Below are 17,260 nucleotides of genomic sequence, written 5' to 3'. Positions count from 1 at the left end.
CCATACTTGTCCATAGAGGTGGACTCCGGCAGCCATACTTATCCATAGAGGTGGCCCCTGGCTGCCATTCTTGTCCCTAGAACTGACCCTTGGCTGCCATACATGTCCATAGAGGTAACCTCTGGCAGCCATTCTTGTCTCTAGAGGTGACCCCTGGCTGCCCTACTTGTCCATAGAGGTGGCCCTGGCTGCCATACTTGTCCCTAGAACTGACCCCTGGTTACCATACTTGTCCTTAGAGGTGACCCCTGGCTGCCATACTTGTCCCTAGAGGTGACCTCTAGCTACTATACTTATTTCTAGAACTGACCTCTGGCTGCCATACTTGTCCATAGAGGTAACTCCTTGGCTGCCATACTTGTCCATAGAGGTAACTCCTTGGCTGCCATACTGGTCCCTAGAGGTGACCCCTGGCTGCTATACCTGTCCATAGAGGTGGCCCCTGGCTCCCATACTTGTCCATAGAGGTGGCCCCTGGCTGCCATACTTGTCCCTAAAGGTGACCCCTGGCTGCCATACTTGTCCATAGACGTAACCCCTGGCTGCCATACTTGTCCAAAGACATAACCCCTGGATACCATACTTGTCCATAGAGGTGACCCCTGGCTGCCATACTTGTCCCTAGAACTGACCCCTGGCTGCCATACTTGTCCATAGACGTAACCCCTGGCTGCCATACTTGTCCATAGACGTAACCCCTGGATACCATACTTGTCCATAGAGGTGACCCCTGGCTGCCATACTTGTCCATAGAGGTGACCCCTGGCTGCCATACTTGTCCATAGAGGTGACCCCTGGCTGCCATACTTGTCCATAGAAGTGACCCCTAGCTACCATACTTGTCAATAGCGGTGACCCCTGGCAACCATAATTGTCCCTAGAGGTGGCCCCCTGGCAGCCATACTTGTTCATAGAGTTGACCCCTGGCTACCATACTTATCCCTTGAGGTGTTTCCTGACTGCCATACCTGTCCCTAAAGGTGACCCCTTGCTGCCATTCTTGACTCTAGAAATGACCCCTGTCTGCTTTACTTGTCCCTAGAGGTGGCCCCTGGCTGCCATACTTGTGCATAGAGGTGGCCCCTTGTTGCCATACTTGTCCCTAGAACTGACCCCTGGCTGCCATACTTGTTCATAGACGTAACCCCTGGCTGCCATACTTGTCAGTAGCGGTGACCTCTGGCAGCCATACTTGTCCATAGAGGTGGACTCCGGCAGCCATACTTATCCATAGAGGTGGCCCCTGGCTGCCATTCTTGACTCTAGTGGTAACCCCTTGGCTGCCATACTTGTCCATAGAGGTGGCCCCTGGCTGCCATTCTTGTCCCTAGAACTGACCCTTGGCTGCCATACATGTCCATAGAGGTAACCTCTGGCAGCCATTCTTGTCTCTAGAGGTGACCCCTGGCTGCCCTACTTGTCCATAGAGGTGGCCCTGGCTGCCATACTTGTCCCTAGAACTGACCCCTGGTTACCATACTTGTCCTTAGAGGTGACCCCTGGCTGCCATACTTGTCCCTAGAGGTGACCTCTAGCTACTATACTTATTTCTAGAACTGACCTCTGGCTGCCATACTTGTCCATAGAGGTAACTCCTTGGCTGCCATACTTGTCCATAGAGGTAACTCCTTGGCTGCCATACTGGTCCCTAGAGGTGACCCCTGGCTGCTATACCTGTCCATAGAGGTGGCCCCTGGCTCCCATACTTGTCCATAGAGGTGGCCCCTGGCTGCCATACTTGTCCCTAAAGGTGACCCCTGGCTGCCATACTTGTCCATAGACGTAACCCCTGGCTGCCATACTTGTCCAAAGACGTAACCCCTGGATACCATACTTGTCCATAGAGGTGACCCCTGGCTGCCATACTTGTCCCTAGAACTGACCCCTGGCTGCCATACGTGTCCATAGACGTAACCCCTGGCTGCCATACTTGTCCATAGACGTAACCCCTGGATACCATACTTGTCCATAGAGGTGACCCCTGGCTGCCATACTTGTCCATAGAGGTGACCCCTGGCTGCCATACTTGTCCATAGAGGTGACCCCTGGCTGCCATACTTGTCCATAGAAGTGACCCCTGGCAACCATAATTGTCCCTAGAGGTGGCCCCCTGGCAGCCATACTTGTTCATAGAGGTGGCCTCCGGCAGCCATACTTGTCCCTAGAGTTGACCCCTGGCTACCATACTTATCCCTTGAGGTGTTTCCTGACTGCCATACCTGTCCCTAAAGGTGACCCCTTGCTGCCATTCTTGACTCTAGAAATGACCCCTGTCTGCTTTACTTGTCCCTAGAGGTGGCCCCTGGCTGCCATACTTGTGCATAGAGGTGGCCCCTTGTTGCCATACTTGTCCCTAGAACTGACCCCTGGCTGCCATACTTGTTCATAGACGTAACCCCTGGCTGCCATACTTGTCAGTAGCGGTGACCTCTGGCAGCCATACTTGTCCATAGAGGTGGACTCCGGCAGCCATACTTATCCATAGAGGTGGCCCCTGGCTGCCATTCTTGACTCTAGTGGTAACCCCTTGGCTGCCATACTTGTCCATAGAGGTGGCCCCTGGCTTCCATTCTTGTCCCTAGAACTGACCCTTGGCTGCCATACATGTCCATAGAGGTAACCTCTGGCAGCCATTCTTGTCTCTAGAGGTGACCCCTGGCTGCCCTACTTGTCCATAGAGGTGGCCCTGGCTGCCATACTTGTCCCTAGAACTGACCCCTGGTTACCATACTTGTCCTTAGAGGTGACCCCTGGCTGCCATACTTGTCCCTAGAGGTGACCTCTAGCTACTATACTTATTTCTAGAACTGACCTCTGGCTGCCATACTTGTCCATAGAGGTAACTCCTTGGCTGCCATACTTGTCCATAGAGGTAACTCCTTGGCTGCCATACTGGTCCCTAGAGGTGACCCCTGGCTGCTATACCTGTCCATAGAGGTGGCCCCTGGCTCCCATACTTGTCCATAGAGGTGGCCCCTGGCTGCCATACTTGTGCAAAGAGGTGGCCCCTTGTTGCCATACTTGTCCCTAGAACTGACCCCTGGCTGCCATACTTGTTCATAGACGTAACCCCTGGCTGCCATACTTGTCAGTAGCGGTGACCTCTGGCAGCCATACTTGTCCCTTGAGGTGACCCCTGGCTGCCATACGTGTCCATAGAGGTGGCCCCTGGCTGCCATAATTGTCCATAGAGGTGGCCCCTGGCTGCCATACTTGTCGATAGAGGTGGCCCCTGGCTGCCATACTTGTCCATAGAGGTGGCCCCTGGCTGCCATACTTGTCGATAGAGGTGGCCCCTGGCTACCATACTTGTCGATAGAGGTGGCCCCTGGCTGCCATACTTGTCCATAGAGGTGGCCCCTGGCTGCCTTTTTTTGTGGCTGTTCATTCTTTTTCTCAATAATAAGATGTGTGGTCCTGCTATCTGCTCTGACAGCTGGTCCTCCACATTTCTCCCATCTGTATAAATGATCTACTGAAAATTCTTACAAATGTCACACATTTAGTCTAGTTTGTATCACAAGGTCATTATCACATTCACCCCAGACTGAGGACGCCTCACGGAAATCCTTGTAAATGACCAATAGAGTCGTCAGATTTGGATTTTTATTGCACATCATCCATATTACAATACGTTCCTTGGTGAGACACCAACCATGGGGTAGATACCTAGTACCGTTCACTGACACCACATGATGGTTTTGAATGTAGAAGTTTAATAGTGAGACTCTATGGAAGGTACATTCAGCACACCATAGATATCAGTTCAGTGTCCCGGGTCAGTGCTTTGGCCATATCAGTGTTGAGCCACCTCTGCTGCAATGGCAGGAGGCTGAACGGAGAGGCCTGGAGGTACCGGTGCATTGGTAATGAGGCTTACCCTCGGGAAGTAGCTGGCACATTATTGAATGCTGGGAATGTCAATGTGATATAGAAGAACTCCGACATCATGAACACAAGGGAAAGATTGGGGTGGGATGTTCTGGACAGGAAGAAATAAGAGACTAATTCTAGAATATCTGGTTACGTGATTGGGTGTAGACTGGAGAGCTCTTATCTAGATAAGATTGGGCCAGGTCACACTTTGGCAGTTTAGGCAAGCTGCGTTTATTAGACGGGTTTTTATACACATTTCAAATGTAACCCGGATTCTAATTAAAACACATCAAAGATGCTGCAAGCAGGACAGGTTTTTTTGCACCTGAAAAGCACCACCAATGTGATGGAACCTCGGATGATTGCTCTGTTCTCATGAAATCAACTCTTTTCACCCGGAAGAAGTCATTTACTAAGATTCGACCTACAATGACTTATCTTCTTCCCCAATCCAACTCCCAAGTAACATCGAATCTCTTCACAAGAACATTCCTCACCTTGGGATACCGGGAGGAATGAAAGGCAATGGAAAGATTAGTAATTGTGAACATCCACAAGTGTACACATGGAAGAGGACGCCATGGTGGACAGTCATCAGATCTTCTTCTGGTCTTTTAGTTCATACTTGGGGTACATAAAGCAGAGCGGGGTGATGGCGTGAGTCGAGATGGGGCAAAGCAGCAGTGGTTACTAAGTGAGCTCCAAAACACAAAGGATCTGTGCCAAGGCTCCACCATTACATGTTGTTCAACTCCACCAAGGTCTGGTCCAGTGTCTGCTGAATAGTAATCTGTTCCTCTTTAGCTGCTGCAAGGGTCTCTGCAGACACAAAATGGCAAGATCAGATGAGAGAGGACTCCACTTACGTCTACACATTACCACATCAGTTATGTTCATAGTTGTTCTAATTATTTTATCTGATCAGGTGTCCTAATATCTTCCCCTCATTGGGGTTTCCCGTATGGAGTTCGCCTTTCTGCAATGTCCCTTAGGGGTTTCGATAGATTCCTTTATTGGCCCTCTCTATCATTTCACCTATGATGTTCTCTTTCTGCAATTTCCATTAAGGGGCTCTTTCCCTTTGGGGGTTCCTTAAGGGGTTCCCCCTCTCCCCTCTGTGATTTCCTCTATAGGGTTCCCTCTCTGCCCTCCTCCTGTGGGGTTCCTTCTCTGTGATTTCCCCAAAGGGGTCCCCTCTCTGCCTTTCTCCTGTGGGGTTCTTTCACTGTGATTTCCCCGATGGGTTTCTGTCTCTGCCAATATCCTGGGGGGGGGGGGGGTCCTTCTTTGTGATTTCCCCAATGGGGTTCCCTCGCTGTCTTTCCCCTGTGAGGTTCCTTCTCTTTTATTTCCCAGATGGGGTCACCCCTCTGCCTTTCTCCTGTAGGGTTCCTTCTCTGTGATTTCCCTGATGGGGTTCCTTCTCTGCCTTTCTCTCATGGAGTTCCTTCTCTGTGATTTCCCCTATAGTGTTCCCTCTCTGCCTTTCTCCTGTGGGGTTCCTTCTCTGTGATTTCCCTGATGGAGTCCCCTCTCTGCCTTTCTCCTGTAGGGTTCCTTCTCTTTGATTTCATCTATGGGGTTCTCTCTCTGCCTTTCTCCTGTGGGGTTCCTTCACTGTGATTTTCCAGTTGGGGTTCCCTCTCTGCTTTTCTCCTGTGGGGTTCCTTCTCATTGATTTCCCCAATGGGGTTCCCTCTCTGCCTTTCTCCTGTGGGGTTATTTCATTGTGATTTCCCCAATGGGGTTCCCTCTGTGCCTTTCTCCTGTGGGGTTCCTTCTCATTGATTTCCCCAATGGGGTTCCCTCTCTGCCTTTCTCCTGTGGGGTTCATTCACTGTGATTTTCCGGTTGGGGTTCCCTCTCTGCTTTTCTCCTGTGGCTTTCCTTCTCTGTGATTTCCCCAATGGGGTTCCCTCTCTGCCTTTCTCCTGTGGGGTTCCTTCTCATTGATTTCCCCAATGGGGTTCCCTCTCTGCCTTTCTCCTGTGGGGTTATTTCATTGTGATTTCCCCAATGGGGTTCCCTCTCTGCCTTTCTCCTGTGGGGTTATTTCATTGTGATTTCCCCAATGGGGTTCCCTCTCTGCCTTTCTCCTGTGGGGTTCATTCTCTGTAATTTCCCCTGTAGTGTTCCCTCTCTGCCTTTCTCCTGTGGGGTTCCTTCTCTTTGCTTTCCGCAATGGGGTTTCTTCTCTGTATTTCTCCTGTGGTGTTCTTTCACTGTGATTTCCCCGATGGGGTTCCCTCTCTGATTTTCTTTCGTGGAGTTCCTTCTCTGTGACTCTCTTTGATTTCCCTTATAGGGCTCTCTCTCTGCCTATCCCCATAGGGTTCCCTCACTACTTTTCTCCTGTCTGGTTTCTTCTCTGTGATTTTCCATATTGGGTTCCCCCTCTGCCTTTCTCTCGTAGGCTTCCTTCTTTGTGACTATCTGTGATTTCCCCTATATGGTTCCCTCTCTGTCTTCCTGCTGTGGGGTTTCTTCTCTTTAAATTATCCCAATGGGCTTCTCTGCCCTTCTCCTGTCAGGTTTCTTCTCTGTGATTTTCTATATGGGGGTTACCCCTCTGCCTTTCTCTCATAGGGTTCCTTCTCTCTTACTATCTGTGATTTCCCCTATGGGGTTCCCTCTCTGCCTTTCTCCTGTAGGGTTCCTACTCTGTAATTTCCCTGATGGGTTTCCTTCACTGCTTTTCTCCTGTGGCGTTCCTTCTCTGTGATTTCCTTGATGGGGTTCCCTATCTGTGGCTCTCTGATTTCCCTGATGGGGTTCCCTCTCTGTGGCTCTCTGATTTCCCTGATGGGGTTCCCTCTCTGCCTTTCTCCTGTGATGTTCCTTTTCTTTGATTTCCCCCGATGGGGTTCCCTTTTTGCCTTTATCCTGTGGGGTTCCTTCTCTGTGGTTTTTCCCATGGGGTTCCCTCTCTGCCTTTCTCCCCTGAGGTCCCTTTCCTGTGAGGCTCTGCGATTTCACCCATGTGACTTCCGCACTGTGATTTCCCTGATGGGGTTCCCGCTCTACATTTCTCTTGGGGGATTCCTTCTCTGTGATTTCCCCTATGTGGTTCCTACTCTGTTATTTACCAGATGGTGTTTCCTCTCTGCATTTCTCCTGTGGGGTTCTGTCTCTTTGATTTTCCTCATGGGGTTCCTTCTCTGCCTTTCTCTCATGGGGTTCCTTCTCTGTGACTCTCTGATTTCCCTGATAGGGTTCCCTCTCTGCCATTTTTCTGTGGTGTTCCCTCTCTGCATTTCTCCTGCAGGGTGCCTTCTCTGTGATTTTCCCCTGATTGGGGTCCCTCTCTGTCTTTCTCCTGTGGGATTCTGTCTCTTTGATTTGCCTTATAGGGCTCTCTCTCTGCCTATCCCCATAGGGTTCCCTCTCTACCTTTCTCCTGTCGGGTTTCTTCTCTGTGATTTTCCATATGGGGTTCCCCTTCTGCCTTTCTTTCGTAGGGTTCCTTCTCTGTTACTATCTGTGATTTCCCCTATGGGGTTCCTTCTCTGCTTTTTTCCTGTAGGGTTCCTACTCTGTGACTTCCCCTATGGAGTTACCTCTCTGCCTTTCTCCTGTAGGGTTCCTTCTCTGTGATTTCCCAGATGGGGTTCCCTCTCTGCCTTTCTCTTGTGGGGTTCCTTCTCTGTGATTTCCCTGATGGGGTTCCCTCTCTTCTCTTCTCCTGTGGGGTTCTTTTACGGTGGTTTCCCCAATGAGGTTCCCTCTGTGCCTTTCTCCTGTGGCATTCCTTCTCTGTGACTTCCCCAATGGGGTTCCCTCTACGCCTTCTTCCTGTGGGGTTCCTTCTCTGTGACTCTCTGTGATTTCCATGATGGGGTTCTCCTCTGCCTTTCTCCTGTGGGGTTCCTTCTTTTTAATTTCCCCGATGGGGTTCCCTTTTTGCCTTTTTCCTGTGGGGTTCCTTCTCTGTTGTTTTTCCCATGGGGTTCCCTCTCTGCCTTTCTTCCCTGAGGTCCCTTTCCTGTGACTCTGCAATTTCACCTATGTGGTTCCCACACTGTAATTTCCCTTTGGGGTTCCCTCTGTGTCTTTCTCCTGTGGGGTTCTGTCTCTTTGATTTTCCTCATGGGGATCCCTCTCTGCCTTATTCTCATGGGGTTCCTTCTCTGCCTTATTCTCATGGGGTTCCTTCTCTGTGACTCTCTGATTTCCCTGATGGGTTTCCCTCTCTGCCTTTTTCCTGTGGTGTTCCCTTTCTGCCTTTCTCCTGCGGGGTGCCTTCTCTGTGGTTTTCTCCGATTGGGGTCCCTGTCTGTTTTTCTCCTGTGGGATTCTGTCTCTTTGATTTTCCTCATGGGGTTCCCTCTCTGCCTTTTTCTCATGAGGTTCCTTCTCTTATTTCCCCGATGGGGTTCCCTCACTCCCTTTGTCCTTCTCTATGTCTCTATGTTTTTCCCCTATAGTGTTCCCTCTCTGCCTTTCTCCTGCAGGGTTCCTTCTCTGTGATTTCCCCTATGGGGTTCCCTCTCTGCCTTTCTCCCATGGGGTTCCTTCTCTGTGACTCTCTGCCATTACACCTATGTGGTTCACTCTCTGTAATATCCTCTATGGGGTTCCTTATGAGTTCCATGTAGGGTTCTTTTTTTGCATTTTATACTATGGTGTTTTTCTCAGTGATTTTCTCCATGGGGTTCCCTGGAGGAGATTTATTTTATGGGCCCCTTTCCTGTGATTTCCCCTGTGCTGTACCACTCTGTAATTTTCCATTGGTGGTTCTCTCTTAGGGATTTCCACTATGGGGTTTCCCACTATAGTTTCCTCTATGAGGTTTCCTTTCTCCATGATTTTCCCTATGGAGTCCCCTCTCTGCAATATTCTCCAATTGGTTCCCTCTTTTTGATTTTTTCTATGAAGTTATCTCTCTGTGGTTTCTCCTCTTGGGTTTCTCCTCTTGGGTTCCCTATCTGTGATTTCCCCAATGGGGTTCCTACTCTGATTTCCCAGATGGTATTCCCTTTCTGCCCTTCTCCTGCGGGGTGCCTTCTCTGTATTTTCAAAATGAGGTTCCCTCTCTGCCTTTCTCTCATGGGGTTCCTTCCCTGTGATTTCCCCAATGGGGTTCCCTCTCTGCCTTTTCCCCATCGGGTTCCTTCCCTGTGATTTCCCCAATAAGGTTCCCTCTCTGCCTTTCTCTCATGGGGTTCCTTCCCTGTGATTTCCCCAATGGGGTTCCCTCTCTGCCTTTTCCCCATCGGGTTCCTTCTCTGTGATTTCCCCAATGGGGTTCCCTCTCTGCCTTTCTCTCATGGGGTTCCTTCCCTGTGATTTGCCCAATAAGGTTCCTTCTCTGCCTTTCTCTCATGGGGTTCCTTCCCTGTGATTTCCCCAATGGGGTTCCCTCTCTGCCTTTTCCCCATCGGGTTCCTTCTCTGCCTTTCTCTCATGGAGTTCCTTCTCTGTGACTCTCTGTGATTTCCCAGATGGGGGTCCCTTCCCTGCCTTTTTCCTGTGGGGTTCCTTCTTAATGATTTTGCCAATAGGTTTCCCTCTCTGCCTTTCTCCTGTGGGGTCCTTCTGTGCAATTTTTCCTATGTGGTTCCCTCTCTGTGATCTCCCTAATGGGGTTCCTTCTCTGCTTTTCATTTGTGGGGTTCCTTCTCTGATTTTCCCGTTGGGGTTCTCTCTCTGCCTTTCTCCTGTGGTGTTCTTTCACTGTCATTTCCCAGATGGGGTTCCCTCTCTGCTTTTCTTTCATGGGGTTTCTTCTCTCTGATTTTCCACATGGGGTTCCCCCTCTGTCTTTTTCTTGTAGGGTTCCTTCTCTGTGTCTATCTGTGATTTCCCCTATAGGGTTCCTTCTCTGTCTTTCTCCTGTGAGGTTCCTTCACTCTGAATTTCTGTGATTTACCTGTGTGGTTCCAACTGAGTGATTTTTCCTGATGGGGTTCCCTCTCTGCCTTTCTCTCATGGGGTTCTTTCTCTGTGACTCTCTGTGATTTCCCTTGTGGGGTTCCCTCTCTGCCCTTTTCCCGTGAGGTTCTTTCTCTGTTGCTCTCTGCGATTTAACCACCTATTTATTTCTCTCTTTGTAATATCCTCTATGGGGTTCCTTAGGAGTTCCCCATGGGGTTCTCTTTTTGTGATTTCCACTCTGGGGTTCACTTATTGTGCTTTCCCCTATGGTGTTTCACACTATGGTTTCCTCTGAGGACCCCTCTTTCCATGCTTTCCCCTATGGAGTCCCCTCCCCTGCAATAGCCTCTAAAGGGCTCCCTCTATTTGATTTTTTTCTAGTTACGTCTCTGTGGTTTCTCCTCTTGGGATCCCTATAAGTGATTTCCTATCTGCGATTGACTCTGGGGGGCTTCCTTCTCTGTGGTTTCCCCTACCGGGTTCCGTCACCATAGTTCACCTTATAGGGTTTCCCTTTTAATGACTTCCGCAATGGGTTTCCATCTCTTCAGCATCCCCCACGTGGTTCCCTCTCTGTGATTCCCTCCATGGGTTTTTATAGGGTTTCCTCTGTGCAATTTTCCACAATGGGATACCCTTTTTGTGACTTCCACTATGCGATTCCCTCTTTGTAATTTTCCCTATGGGGTTTCCTCCATGAAATTTTCAATGTATGGATCCTGTTTGCGATTTCCCCTATGAGGTTCCTTCATTGTGATTCCATCTATAGGGATTCCTGCCTGAGTTTTCTCCTATAGGCTTCTTTCACTGTGATTTCCCATTTAGGGGTTCCATCTATAGGGATTCCTCCTACAGATTTCTTCTATGGGGTGGGGTTCCCTCTTTATTCTGTTTTCTTTATTCTGTTTGATTATCCTCCCCTGAAGATCCAACTGAAGCCTTCCATAGGAGGCTATATTATTACTCTATTTGTAGGGCACCTATTACATGGATTATCTATATATCAGCTTTCTGTTGGTATCATTCTATGTTATAAAGGTCAAACCCCATTCATGTTCAGATACTGCAGCGTCTTTTGCATTATTGCAATATTCCAATCTTCAGTTACCTTCTGAATATGTATTTGTCCCATTCCTCCCACCATGGCTCGGAATACCACAAAAAGAGTGATTCCTTCTCACAGTGAGAGTACCAGCATTGGTCTGTGCTGATGATGGTCATTGGATGGGAGAACACAGGGGAGGACTAAACAGGCAGCCAGAATATGATGGAGCTATAGCCAGAAAGAGGGAGGAATACTCACCTCAATGAAGGATAAATACTCTCCCATCAACCAACATCAGAGAACAGGCCGACGAGAATGAGGTCTCATCCAGAACTGTCATGAGCCAATTAGTCATTGTGTGAGGCTGGACCCTCTACTGTGACAACAAACACTCATCAATAATGGTTATTGTTTCTGGCCGGGATAAGGCCACACTCTGAGCAAAGTGCTGTATTTATGGAGCAGGAGCCTTGGGGGAAATAGACATGTGGTCTTCTGTTTCTAGTGTTTTTATTAACCCTCACCTCCATAAGTTCTAGAAAATACAAGATCTACTTGTGTAATCCTACGGGGAAAAATAAGCCAGAGGAGAATTTGGTCAAGAACTGAGCACCACAAAGAAGTAAAATCCTGATGGAAACATGCTAAACAAGTTTCCTTTTTAAAGCTTTTAAGGTTTAGGGAGGATGAAAAAAATCAGTCTTCAGGGTGGTGTCCACCTATTCCTCCCTATGTTCTTCAGCAATAGTACTGATGGACCAGCAGTGTGGACTCTGGTGATGAGGTGTGATTTTCCCTATAGGGGTTACTTCTTTGTAATTTCATCTATAGGGATTCCTCCCGGAGATTTCTGTTATGGGGTTCTCTCTCTGTGGTTTCCCTCATAGGGGTTCCTTCACTGTGGTTTCATCTAAAGGGATTCCTAACGGAGATTTCTGTTATGGGGTTCCTTCACTGTGGTTTCCCTCATAGGGGTTCCTTCACTGTGGTTTCCCTCATAGGTGTTCCTTCACTGTGGTTTCAACTAAAGGGATTCCTCCCGGAGATTTCTGTTATGGGGTTCACTCACTGTGGTTTCCCTCATAGGGGTTCCTTCACTTCTAAAGGGATTCCTCCCGGAGATTTCTGTTATGGGGTTCACTCACTGTGGTTTCATCTATAGGGATTCCTCCCAGAGATTTCTGCTGTGGGGTTCTCTCATAGGGGTTCCTTCACTGTGGTTTCATCTAAAGGGATTCCTCCCGGAGATTTCTGTTATGGGGTTCTCTCTCTGTGTTTTCCCTTATAGGGGTTCCTTCACTGTGGTTTCATCTATAGGGATTCCTCCCAGAGATTTCTGTTATGGGGTTCACTCACTGTGGTTTCCCTCATAGGGGTTCCTTCACTGTGGTTTCATCTAAAGGGATTCCTCCCGGAGATTTCTGTTATGGGGTTCTCTCTCTGTGTTTTCCCTTATAGGGGTTCCTTCACTGTGGTTTCATCTAAAGAGATTCCTCCCAGAGATTTCTGTTATGGGGTTCTCTCTCTGTGGTTTCCCTCATAGGGGTTCCTTCACTGTGGTTTCATCTAAAGGGATTCCTCCCGGAGATTTCTGTTATGGGGTTCACTCACTGTGGTTTCCCTCATAGGGGTTCCTTCACTGTGGTTTCCCATATGGAGTCTCTTCCTTACAAATTACCTTTGGGGTTCCATTACATAGGGGTTTATATATTAAAGCTAGAGAGGGCACAATTAGTCACAATTCTGCAGATAAACCAATCAGCTTCTAACCTCAGCTTGTTTAATTAGGCTTTAGCAATAAAAGCTGGAAGCGGATTGGTTTCTCTGCAGAATTGTGACTCATTTTGCCCTCTCTAGCTTTAGTAAATAAGCCCCATAATGACCGGTTGGCTCAGGACAGGTCTGGATGAGACATCTCTCAGATTTCCATCGTTCTCTGGGTTAATTGCTAGAAAATCTACTAATCCTAAAATAAACCAGAGGAGAATTTTGGCCAATAAATGGACACCACCAAGAAGTAAATTACTGATGAAAACATACTTTATATATATATATATTTATAGAGCTTTTAGAGTTTACTGAGGATGAAAAATTCCATCAGTCTTCAGGGTGGTGTCCACAAATTCTTCCATATGTTCTCCAGCAATAGTAGTAAGAACCAGGGACACACATGGTAGTCTCCTCCAGCTCATGGCCTTCACCTTGGGACTTTCCCCCATCTTCTATGTATATATCTGAACACCACCTCTAACTCACCACTGGAGCCTTTTTCCTTCACTGACTTAAAATGTACCCAAGGAGAGGGCAAAATGTTACCAACTGCAGAAAACAAGGAGACCCTCACTGAAGGATGATGTCCAAAAGATATATCTTATGTCTCAAGGACTCTGGTGGTGATGTTCTGAGTTCCAGGGTCTGCAGACCTACCATGGTCTCCCAAGACTCCAAGGTGTGTGGAACAGGGCCAGGAACTTTGGTAAGGTGACCTTCCACTGCATTTCCCAAGATATACAAGCCAGAAGCCAACCAGATTGCAGCCCTAACCAACACATCACTTTTGGGTGGATTTAAACTTTCAATCCTGGCTGTGCAATTAGTATTTGTTACTTTTTATATTAGTATTATATATTTTATTCTTTACATCGACCCATATCACCCCCATCAATTTCCTCATTATCTATCTGTCTGTCTGTTTGTTGAGATGAGTTCCCTAATAGGGATGATCGAACGGTTCGGGTCGACCATCGGTTCGACCCGAACATTGGCTGTTCGAGGTTCGGCCGAATTCCGAACTTTTTGCTGAAAAAGTTTGGAATTCGGCAACCAGAACCGACCAAAATGCAATGGGACAGGAAATGGGCTTTAAAAGCCCGTGATTGGACCAGAACCATCAGTAAAAGCCAATTGAGGGGACAGGAGAATGCTAGGAATGTGATTGGAGTGACTAGGGGGTCCAGAGGCCAATCATTAGTGAATACGCCCCCCAGTATATAAGATAGCCCCGCCAAATTCCTAGCATTATAATACAGGGATGTGGAAGAGAGTGGAAGCAGTTCTGTTACTTCTGCTTCAAAAGTGTCATTTAGCATTTATTAATGTGAGGAAAGGGATATCTAGTGTAGTTAGGGTGCTATTTTCCACTTTAGTTAGATTCAAAAATCTAGTTTCTGTAGGGAAAGTGTTAAGTGCCAGGGTGACCGTAATGTAGTGTAGGGTAAACTGACTCTGACTGCTATGGCAGGGTGACCAAACCCTTCCATGTCAGGGTGACCGCTATAGAGAAAAGATCGTTTCTCTTAGGTCACTTATAGAACAGCAATATGGCTTCTCGCCTGTCACCCTGCTTTTTGCTGCAGGCGTTTTATAGGGCTTTTTTGAGGACATTTTTGGAGTCAGGCATGACATCTGAACTTCTGTATAGGGGTATATATACACACACATGTATGTATATATACACCTACACATATATAGGTGTGAAAATAGCAGAACACTATGCTTGCGCTAATGAAATAATTAACAGGCATATGGCTCCGCTCCTATTACAACTATATATGTGTAAGTGTATAAATACATATAAGTGTGTGTGTATATATACCCCTATACAGAAGTTCAGATGTTTTGCCTGCCTCCAAAGACCCCCAAAAAAATGCCCAAAAAAACGCCTGCGCCAAAAAAAAAGCCCAGGTGTGTTATTGCAGGCGTTTTTTTTGGGCATTTTTTGGGGGTCTTTGGAGGCAGGCATGACATCTGAACTTCTGTATAGGGGTATATATACACACACATGTATGTATATATACAGCTACACACATATAGGTGTGAAAATAGCAGAACACTATGCTTGCGCTAATGAAATAATTAACAGGCATATGGCTCCGCTCCTATCACACCTATATATGTGTATGTGTATATATACATATAAGTGTGTGTGTATATATACCCCTATACAGAAGTTCAGATGTTTTGCCTGCCTCCAAAGACCCCAAAAAATGGCCAAAAAAAACACCAGCTACAAAAACGCCCAGTGTTTTTGGCACAGGCGTTTTTTTGGGGTCTTTGGAGGCAGGCAAAACATCTGAACTTCTGTATAGGGGTATATATACACACACACTTATATGTATATATACACATACACAGATATAGGTGTGATAGGAGCGGAGCAATATGCCTGTTAATTATTTAATTAGCGCAAGCATAGTGTTCTGCTACTTTCACACCTATATATGTGTAGGTGTATATATACATACATGTGTGTGTGTATATATACCCCTACACAGAACTACAGATGTTATGCCTGCCTCCAAAGACGCCCAAAAAATGCCCACAAAAACGCTTGCTACAAAACCGGCAAGGTGTGAAAATAGCGGAGCCATATCCCTGTTCTATATTAATTCTAATACAAACAAACTTTTTTTTTCTGGTTCTGGACATGCTACAGAGCTGAATCTTCACAGGTACACTTTTTAGACCCCCCCCAGACACTAAATCCAAAGAAATCTCTTTTTTTTTTTTTTCAATAATTGGCTCTCTATCAAAAATGACAATTTTTAAGAACTTTTTTTTGTGTGATTAATAGTCCCTGGGGCATGACCCAGAACCCTAGGCACTTTTTAGGGGCATTTATTGGGTTTTAGGGCTTCAAAATGGTGTTTTTTGATTACCGAAGTTCGGGTCCCATTGATTTCAATGGGGTTCTGAAATCCGGGCCGAACTTTCGGGTGTTCTGGTCGAACCGAACTTTTGAAAAGTTCGATCATCCCTATTCCCTAATAGCCATACTGAGAGTTTAAGCTTTTGTAAGGCCTCTTGCAGAGCACGGTGTCCATGGACAATCTGTTCTGCATTATCTACCAGAACTTGTAGAGAAGGCTTCAGAGTTCGGTGTCAGGGTCGGTACAAAGAGTTCTGACTGTCTTATCTGCTGGCCAACCCAATGGTGAGCTTGTCATTTATCAAGGTTTTTGGAAAGGGGGGGGGGCACTTTTATAGAAGGCCCCATCTCTCATTGAACTCACCTAAGGGGAGGTTCCCCTCATGACCCCCCCTGTGCAGGCTGTGGGCCTGAAAAGTCCAGGGTCAGAGAGCTGGAGCAAAGTAACCCTCCAACCTCCTGATTGATGGATGATGTGCAGAGTCCCAGCACACCCATTCAGTGACTGCTAGCTGAGCAGCTGTAGACGTCTGTCTGTTCCTTCACCTCTTGTCCTACATTCCTACCAATGTGTAATAAATAGTTCAGAACTACATTCAGGAGCAGACGCACATTCATTGACAAGTGATACACCCGGGGGCGAGGGATGTCTAAGGGGGATCCTACTTGTAATCTCAAGGTCCCTTTAGGTAATAGAAGAAAAGGTTTAAGGAAAGTAGTACTAACTCCGATCCTCGTTACTCTGGTTCTACAGCATGAGGTGGTGCAAGTTCTGTCTGGAGAGCACGACCCCCCCCCCCCCCCCCATAATATATCTACCGATCCCACTACAGCCTGCTCAACATCTCACGTGTACGTCCAGCTGGCTCTATGTTCAGAAGAACATGTGACTCAATCCTTTATGAATTCATTCCCCAACATGTAATCCATATGAGAAGCCATTGTAAAACAATATCACCTCTTCCCCAGGACCCCTCTCCCCACCAGAATGAACCCCTTCATATTGTCATCAGGACTGCTACGTGAACAGAAGAAGACAGAGAAACAGAGAAAGAAAACAGGAAGCAGGAGAAGAGCAAAGAAATGGTTTATTGATCAGCAGAGATGTATGTGGGTTGGGAGTAGAGTGGTCAGAGGTCGGGCCACCACACTCCATGTAGATCCAGCATACTCCATGCACATCACACATCGGAAGATTGTTCATAATATACACCACACACATCGAGATGGGCTCAGGGCTATGTACAACACATGAAGAACCGCTGAGAAGGAGCCTCAGCCATGGTCTATACACATTATACAGACTTCTGCCTGGAGGAGGAACGTTCCATGGCAAGGAAGAGACTCAGACAAGCAAGAAATAAAAGATACAACATTAAGAGAAATAAAGAGGGAGAAGTCACTGAGAAAGGAGGAGGCAGGAGAAATTCTCGGTAAAGATGGAGGCCTCCGGAGAAATGCGTGAAGAGGACAGAGGTGCCATGGTGGACAGCAGAGGAAAGGATGGTGGTGCAATGGCTTGGTACGAGGATGTGATGGCAGGAGGGTGACGGAAGAAATCAGTGCTTAAAGGGAGGTGATGTCATTAAGGGCATTGTCCAACTCCTCACTGATGGCCTTGTACCTCGTCTTCTGGGCATAGACCTCATCTGTGGAGCACAACGCCAAAGGACAAACCACATGGGGGAAGGGAGGGGAGGGGGGAGCCAATAATAAAACGTGTGTTAGATGGTACAAAGGGGGACACAGAGGGAGCCAGCCAAGACAGTGAGGGGACAAGGGCAGAAAAAAAAAGCATGCAGATAAGTGAGGATGGA

The 17,260-nt window shown here is 47.5% G+C and overlaps 1 protein-coding gene across 4 annotated transcripts in view; it reads right to left on the bottom strand.

Annotated features, from left to right (window-relative positions):
• Positions 1-3,696: 3,696 nt before the first annotated feature.
• LOC309554810 (uncharacterized protein) overlaps positions 3,697-17,260 on the bottom strand; it is a 51,081-nt gene continuing 37,517 nt past the window's right edge. For 2 of the 4 annotated variants that reach the window (XM_082256523.1, XM_082256522.1), the window contains exon 9: positions 3,697-4,695. In XM_082256523.1, coding sequence (XP_082112649.1) covers positions 4,613-4,695 — 83 coding nt within the window. In that variant the 3' untranslated portion in view covers positions 3,697-4,612. Of the gene's footprint in view, positions 4,696-16,514; positions 17,093-17,260 lie in introns of those variants that run through there. The other 2 variants (XM_082256521.1, XM_082256520.1) reach the window with 1 other exon arrangement.

This window comes from Pelophylax lessonae (genome assembly GCF_965119305.1).
Source record: "Pelophylax lessonae genome assembly, chromosome: 1".
NCBI classification, from domain to species: Eukaryota; Metazoa; Chordata; class Amphibia; order Anura; family Ranidae; genus Pelophylax; species Pelophylax lessonae.
This window is presented reverse-complemented; position numbering and strand designations above follow the sequence as displayed.